Source organism: Mauremys mutica, chromosome 4, assembly GCF_020497125.1.
Source record: "Mauremys mutica isolate MM-2020 ecotype Southern chromosome 4, ASM2049712v1, whole genome shotgun sequence".
Classification (NCBI taxonomy): Eukaryota; Metazoa; Chordata; order Testudines; family Geoemydidae; genus Mauremys; species Mauremys mutica.
Window position 1 is genome coordinate 28,347,142 of NC_059075.1, and position 8,638 is coordinate 28,355,779.

Genomic DNA, 8,638 nt, shown 5'->3' on the forward strand with positions numbered 1-8,638 from the left:
CTGAAGCATTTACTCAGGTTTTTAAAAACTCTTGCTGAACTCAGTGGGAGATTTGCTGTGTAAAAACTGCAGAAGAAGCTTAGGGTATGGCCTAGTGCACAGTGAAAATGCAGCCTAGCACAGTTTCAGGTAAGTTGTGTTTGTAATAAAAATAATTTAAAGGCCTTCGTATCACATTTATATGAGGAGTTGTATGTAACATTCCACACACAAAAGCCCATTTTAGTTTGCATCAGGATGGCCTGTATCATTGAAACATTTTATGGAAATATATTCTGAAGTGATACTGAGATTTTTCAGCACCTATTTGTGCTTTACACTGATTGATTTTTGTTGTAAGACAGAAATTTGACATGCAAGTCAGTCTTGTGCTATACTTAAGTGTCCCTTCACTGATTTGTCTGTTTTTTTTAAAAAAAGAAGACAGGGAATGGACTTTAATGCTATGGTTTATCCATTTCAATCAGATAGTAAGTGGCACATTCTCACCTCATTTACAGTTTTTAATTCCAAATGGACATTGCTTTTGAAACATCCTCTCTTTTTTCTTTATGCTGCCACTTGAAAGTTGAAATGTAGCAAGAATGTAATGTTAGGTGCCAGTTTTCTGAATTACAGGGTGACCGCTTTAGCTGATCCCAAAAAGCAAGTGTCTTTTTATACCGCATAAAAGCCTGAAATGTTTACATATCAAAAGGCTATAGGCCAATTTCTGTCAAAATTATACATGAAGTTAAGCAGTACAAGCAATTTATTTAAACACTAGTCATTGTAGAAAAATTCGAAACCATATGCTCTTTTAGCAGTTTTTCACAAACGCATTTGACCCATGACTTGGCAAGACATGCAAGTTCATAATTTACTCTAAATTTCAAATCCCCTTGACATTTAAATAAAAGATCTTCATTAATAAGGTTTATATGAATGAAAACTTTAGAAGCTGATATTGTTAGAGGGAAGTTTTAGGAACAGCCTTAGCAGTTTTGCCTAGTTTTCAAATGACTGACTTTCCTAATCAGTCCAAAATAAGTTTATTCTGGGAACAAATTATCATAATTGTGCATTATGTGGGGTTTTTTTTAAGTAATGATGCAATCATTTTGAAACAAACTTTGGGAAAGCTGATGTTTGACTAAGGATAATGGTAATATTTGCAAACTCAGTTATTTTTTAAACTGAACTACAAGGTGCTTTATTTTATTTTAAAAGTTTTAGCTCATTATAAATCATGTGTTTGTTTTCTCTCCCATCCACTCCTCTACCTCTCCACCCTGCAGGAGATCCAACCAGCCCCCCACCCCCTCAGCTAGTTCAAATCATTGCAATAATGGTATATATTTGTGTGTGTATGTCATCACACCAATGTTAGCTACAAATTTTTACATTTTATTAAATGTTTGGAACTCTGGTGGTGGTCTCCTTTTACTGTGTTCAGAGTTTAAAACAAATCAGGTTGAATGAATAAAATAGGGTGACCAGATGTCCCAATTTTATAGGAACAGTCCTAATATTTGGGGCTTTTTCTTATATAGGCTCCTATTACCCCGCTCCCTCTGACCCGATTTTTCACACTTGCTGTCTAGTCAGCCTAGAATAAAATCAACTCAGAGGGATATTTTTTTTCTCTCTAATTGAGCTGGCATCATTTTACACTGCATCCTCAGGAGGCTGTGTATTCCAGTCTCTCTGATACACATCTCCTGGGTCAAACCTCTGCTCAGCTAGACCAGTGTACATCCGGAGTGAATATTGAAATCAGTGAAGTCACTCCGGATTTACACCAGTGTGTCTGCGACCACAACTTGTCCCGTGAACCTTATTAGGGTCTTCCCTCTTCCTAACACTCCTAAGACCTGTTCGCCAAAAGTTGGAGAGAAGATGTATTGCTCTTCACAACAACGTCCTAGTGCCGTATAATTCTGGAATGCGCTTGAAGTAGCCTGGAGAATAAAATACCTATTGTATGCTACTAACGCTGAAATACAGTAAAATGGGTTGTTTCTTAAAAAGAATAAATTTATTCCATGCCCCAATGCTAGAGTCAAACAGTCACAGGGCTTTGGTTATAATACATATTATTCTTTTTTTAATTAGGTGACAGGTGACCCTTATGCGGCCCTTACAATCCTAGAATTTAAGGATGAGCCTATTTCTAAAAGAATACATCAAATACATATAAAATCCTCCTCTGGTCCATAATTACATGTTTACAATTGAGAAATAATCCTATAGTGCACAGGGCTTGGCATCCTTATAAAGTGTAAATGAGAAAAGTTTCGGAGACCATTTTGAATTCATTCAGTGGGGAGAGAAGGGGTGCGTGTAGATGGTGGTGGTGAATCTCGATTTACCACTCCTGAGAGAAATTTCATGGCAGAAAAACTTTTTGTCATTTCTATTTAAATCACAGAAGCAATTTATTAGCGACAGAGCTTCTAATAAATTGCTCGTATTGCTGTAATCAAAAAAGCGAGTTGATATACTGAACTCACAAAAATCGATGTATTTTGAATCCACTGATCTGTTATTTAATATCTTTAAAATGAGGACTATTATAAAAATGACTGACTTCTCAACAAGCATATTTTCATAGACTTATGCATGGTGATTGCTTTGTATGAAATCGTGTTTGGGTAATAATATTGAAAATCAATGTAGTGTTTACATTATTTCATATCTAACTGCTTGGTCTGCCCGTTACTGTACTCCTCTTTAGATGTATCTTTCAACCCACGCTGTGACTATGCTATAGTAACAAACAATCGCTTAGCAACACTATGCAACACAATTTGCTTGCGTTTCATTTGTTATTCCAATTTCACCCTGACAATATGGGACAGCAGATTGTTTGTTTAACGCATTATTACATTTGTAAGTTAGTGCAAAGTGGATGCGAAACGAGAAACTCTTAAATCAGGTTTTAGTAAGTGTGTGTGTGTGTGCGCGCGCGCGCGCAACATAAATAAGATTCTGCTTAAAGTTCACTAAAATGCATCTACAACTTTAATACAAAGCTTTCTGGTTATTTGGAAAAAATTAACCAGAAATTAAAAAAAACCCACAAACCACTGGAAACTATAAGGAAGCTCTCTGTTAAAATGTTGTACTATGTCTGTAGAAAGGAACAGAATGAGTGCTATTAGATTGTGATTCAGCAGAGTATTATAAATCTTACCCATACTTTAAAAGCAGGGCGATCATAACGAGAAAAATATGGTTCTACAATCTTATTACGGCTACTTTGTGACTTAACGTAACACACTTGTCCTATGATGCAAAATCTTACCTTGAGGAAATAAACCTATGAATAATTGAAATAATTATTCAAGCAGATCAAAATGTATCCACCATAACTTAATTCTGCCCTTAAAATGAACGACTACAGACTTTTTCATACTAACATAACGGCGAGCAGGAAATCCTTTAAACTGCGAAAAATGAATATTTTATAGCTAATTATTTTAATTAAATTGACAGCGGCTAAGGCTAGTTAATTCTGTGGCTCTGCTTACAGTTTGACTGGCCAGATCAGGAAAAGGCTAGCAAAACTCTTCTGATTCTGCCTTAGGAATGTACCCCAGCCCTTCTAATGTACAAATATTGCCTTTAGATTACGCACAACACCAAGGTGAAGTTCACCAGCCTCAGACACTTGCTCTGGTATAAACACCACCTGGGACCAAGTGGTAACCCCCTTTATTACACAAAACATCAGCCGAGAGGTCATAAAAACATGCAGGACTCTCCTATTTAAGAAAACCCAAGATACTGGACACTGGAATGTGGTATTTTGTTAATGTAAACGGGTAGATAGGGAGGTCGTTCTCTCTCGTTGTATTCAAGACTAGACGGCTCAGTCTTCTGTTTATCAGTTTCATAGCAATCCCACTATTGCTCCGTTTCTCTGTCCTTCGACTCCTAGAAGATCTATGAATGAGACGGAATGATACTCTGCATTTCAGCAGAGCGCATTGCATGTAAACTGGAGTTTCAGATTGCGATTTAAGGAGCGTTAAGCAGTTCAGTAGAAGCACCAAGGACGAATACGTGAACAAGTATTGAGATAGCGAAATTCTGCAGCATGCTGTTCTATTTGTAACATGACTGGAAAGGCCAGTGTAGTCCGAGGGAATTACGGGTTTTACCTCTGTGCAATAGTTTCACTTTATATTACATTTGGAAATCTGCATGAATGTCACATCTAAACGCCGTGTGTAAGAATTCATATCCAGGACTCTGGTCAAATATTTTGGTTGCAATTGTGCGTGTGTTTTTGTTTTTTAAACACCAGAAAAAAATTAGTGATCTGCAAAGTAAGCAGAGGCTGAATGAAAGAAACATTCTAACTAATATTGTGATTTATTAATAAAAAGTGAATACTAGATCTTCCCCTCCCACCCAAAAAAACAAACAAAACAACCCAAACATGCAAACCCTTTGCTGATATTAATAGCCTCCTGGTCTAGATCACTTTCATATCCAATTTGAAATGGTTGAATACTGAAGGGAAGGGATACAAGTAGGCTTCACCTAACATTAATGAGTACACTCTTTGTTGAGTAAAAATAATTTGTTCCTCGTAAACAGATCCTAATGGCTTGTTTTCATTTCATGCTTACAATTTCCTACCTTCTTTGGTAGAGGGTTGATGGGGCAAATAGTCTAATCTTATTCAGTTTACCTCCTGTGGATTCCTAGTGACAGTCGTGACAGACCAACTATTCTGCAAATCACAAGAGCCAGCTACCAGGAGAGACAAACGTCTTTAATAAACAGTTTAAGGGAATTAAATCGCGCCCTTTACATGTAATGGGCATGGAGAATTCAGTACTGTACAATCGCTGCTCCATAGACTGTGTTTTCTAGGATAGAAAATAAATTATTCTTTCTTGAAAAGGAAAAGTGCATCTTAATGAATGAAAAGCAACTCTGAATCCCTACCACTCAATGTGTTTTTAGATGACAGATTATTATTACTAAAATGTTCCGTTTCTGCACTGTTAAAGCCATTAATAGCTGTCTTGCTTGATTTTTTTAAAAATGTTTAGAACAATTGTCCAAAGAAATAATCGTAGTAAATTTTTTAAAAGTTAATTTATTCTGTGTAAGGCGTTGTGCTTTTAGAAAACAAGGCACACTACGCATCCCTTTTACTCTGAGTCAAAGGAGCCAAGACCCAAACCCTATCCCAGAAACACCCATGCACAAATTATGGCGCAACTCCGTCGCAGTTTAATTCTTTTAAAAGATTTTTTGTAAGTGTTTCCTAACCAAATCCAAGCATAAATAATGACTCTGAGCCGCAGACAGAGGAAATCACACCTAATAATGTGAACCAACACCAGGAGAGTAGGTGCATAATAGACAGGGCTAGGAGCTGCTAACCACTTCTCCACAATGGCATTAATCAGATTAACCTGGGCAATTAGCCGGTGCAGCGGAGAGATCCAGCCTAAATCTGGGGCCTTTTCACAAAAAAAGAAAAAGAAAAAAAAAGTCCCACTAATGGAAAGGATTAAGTTAATTTCATTAATTCTCAATACACAGCTCAGGCGCCTTTCACTCCTTTGTGTACCCCTCTCCCAGCTCCACCTCTTCCCTCCCCCGTCCCCAAAATAAAGTCAAATCTGGTTTTGTTTGTCATCTGCCTATTACCAGGAACTCAATCCAGGATGACGTCGCCTGGGTATAAAAAAGGGAAGAAGTTCAGATGGATTATACTCCATGCAGCCCTCTGGTTGAGATCAGTAAACAGGCGAGAGTGGAGGGGGGGAGTTACAGAGCAGTCTCCTGCGAGCGCGCGCGCACACACACACACGCTGCCTTCGGGAAAAGATCAATTTCTTTCGCTCTGATCCCCTTGAAAGTCTCGGAAAAGTTTCGGTTTCGTCCCTCCCTGCCCGCCCCTGCAGAGTTCGGGTAATGCCTGCTGGTATGTTCACCATCGACAACATCCTGGCCGCCAGACCCCGCTGCAAGGAGTCGGTCCTGCTGCACCAGGGCGCCGCGCCCGTGGTGTTCTCCAACCTGCATGGGGACTCCCTCTACGGCACCGATTACAGCGGATTTTACTCCCGGGCGGTGGCCCCCGCTTCCAATCTGCCCGCGGTCAGTGGATCTAGGATTGCCTACAACAACTACTACTACGGGCAGCTGCATGTGCAGGCGTCCCCCGTGGGTCCTTCGTGCTGCGGGGCCATGCAGCCTCTGGGCGCGCAGCAGTGTTCGTGCGTCCCTGCAACAGGTAAGCGAGCCCAGGTGCCCGTTCGTTCTCACCCAGCTGGGCGAGCCCGGGGCGCTTTACTGGCGGCGGCGGGGGGTTTGAGATTGTTCGCGAGGCGGGTGCCTGGCTATTTGTGTGCTTGACGAGCCAGCTGTAAATAGCGTTTGGGTCTCTGCCCTTCCGAAATGACTAGGAATCCCAGCGAAGTACTGTCACCCTGGCAATTCCCTGCCCTGTATTATGTCTATAGTACGCGTCTCACTCAGTCCCATTCTAATTTCGGATCGTTTGGCACTGGGGTTCTTTGTTTCGGGCTCAGAGGGGGATCTCGGGTTGTGTCGGTGTCAGAGGGAAGGGGGCACAAGTTTTTAACGGAGTGATCTGCTCTTGATCTCTCCGTCCAATGCAAATAGTGTGTTCGTCTTCTCTCTAGGCTACGAGGGTACTGGGTCAGTCCTGATGTCGCCTGTGCCCCACCAGATGTTGCCGTATATGAACGTGGGCACCTTGTCCCGGACTGAGCTGCAGTTACTGAACCAGCTGCACTGCAGGAGGAAAAGACGACACCGAACTATCTTCACTGACGAGCAGCTGGAAGCGTTGGAAAACCTCTTCCAGGAAACTAAATACCCAGATGTGGGCACCCGGGAACAGCTGGCCAGGAGGGTGCATTTAAGAGAGGAAAAAGTGGAGGTATTTTCCCCTTTATATTTAAAAGTTAACTGAGTCTCAGTTCCTAGTCTAGCTGCAGCCATCGCCGCGCGTTATCCAAGGCAAGCTGATGGAAGAGCATGCAACAGGTTTACAAGAGGAGCAAAAAGTTTAGCTCTTACACGTACCCGTCTGCACTCGGATAAATAAACCGATCACTCAGATAATTAGCAAATTTCGATAAGCGATCACCCCTCTTTAAACGTGGCAAACCTTAGACTTGAAATATACGTAACCGATTGTAATTGCTCTGCTTTTCCATTTATACCGAACCAAAGCAAATCGAGTCAAAAGATGTGCATGTCACGCAGAACTGGTGTCACGCGTTCGGGCTGAAAAGGGTGCCTGTCTGAACAAAATGTTGTTGTTTGTTACTACTATAATGATTTGATTTATTGCAATGACAGGTTTGGTTCAAGAACCGCCGGGCAAAATGGAGAAGGCAAAAGAGATCCTCTTCCGAGGAGTCAGAAAACGCACAGAAATGGAATAAAGCTTCCAAAACGTCCCCAGAAAAGAGGCAAGAAGAAGGGAAAAGTGATTTGGACTCCGATAGTTGATACCTTGCAAATGGACCCTTGTCGTGGACTGTGGGACTTGCACAAAAGGATGCTACTTGCACACACTCTGCCTTGTTGGAGGGAAAAGAGATCTGTATATAGTGTACATTACCCCGAGATGATTGCTTGTAAATAAAATAAGTTGCGGAGGTGTTGCACAGGTATACGCCGGCCCCTTTATTTACCTTTGTGCTATTTACAGATACTTTAATCCGATGGTGGTGACATATTTTTCCTTAATCTAGAAAAAGGGGCGTTTGCCGTTATTTATTTATTTACTAGTTTGGAAAGAGTGGAAGATACGGTGTTGTAAATGGTACTAATTTGTAACCGATTAATTAATTTCAGCGTGTGACGTGGTTTGAATTTATCAGCAGGCGCGAGACACGATTAAAAAAGAAATCAAACCTTTTTTTATTTTTTAAATACGGGCGACGGAAGACTCCACCTGTGAACCGTTGCAACCGCCTAAATGCACCGTAACTTCGAATACGGTTTGGTGGGTTTCCTTCAGTAATGGTTACTGTCGTCCCATAGCGGTACCATTCGTTGTCGAAGCTGATGGCTCTTTACCAGGAGCGCCCAGCAATCGTTGGGTGACTAAGCTTGTCTGCAAAACCCCCCACGTCCTCATATATCAACTAGGGTGATTAATGCGTCAGCCTGAGGCGCTGGTATCACTTTTGAAATGGGTACGGTGTTAAATGCCCGCCTGCGGTGTCTAGCGGGGGCTGCTCTGGAAGTCAGGGGAGGGCGAGCAAGCCCCCAGAAGAGCGCACGGCCATTTTCAGAGCAGCTCGCTGGTGCTTGGCCTCAAGCCGGCAGGCGAAGGAGCTGTCCGCTGCCAGAGCCCAGGGCCGGGACACTCCCTAATACAGTGTATGTAAATAGGGCACGGCCCCCGCCCCTGGAGCTGGGCAGATGAGGGGCTGGGGCGGGGGGGGACGCTCCCCTCGCTGGTTGGAGGCTGCGGCCTGGCGCCCGGGGAGCGCTTTGTGGATTCGGCTCAGCCAGGAGGGCGCGTCTGAGGCTGGCGGCCTTGGTTAGGCCGGACAGGCCCGCGGGCCTGGTTGAGCCGGGGCGCAGCGGCTTAGCAGCCTGCAGCCAGCCCTGCACTCCAGCCCCTGGCCAGGCTCCCGCCGGG

General features: G+C 42.5%; 1 protein-coding gene across 1 annotated transcript; it reads left to right on the top strand.

Moving 5' to 3' along the window:
- The first annotated feature begins 5,734 nt into the window (after window positions 1-5,734).
- On the top strand, window positions 5,735-8,265 carry GSC (goosecoid homeobox). Its single transcript, XM_045013242.1, has 3 exons — window positions 5,735-6,244; window positions 6,657-6,916; window positions 7,342-8,265. Exons 1-3 carry the CDS (start codon window positions 5,923-5,925, stop codon window positions 7,492-7,494), a joined length of 735 nt encoding a protein of 244 aa, XP_044869177.1. The 5' UTR covers window positions 5,735-5,922; the 3' UTR covers window positions 7,495-8,265.
- Window positions 8,266-8,638: the final 373 nt, after the last annotated feature.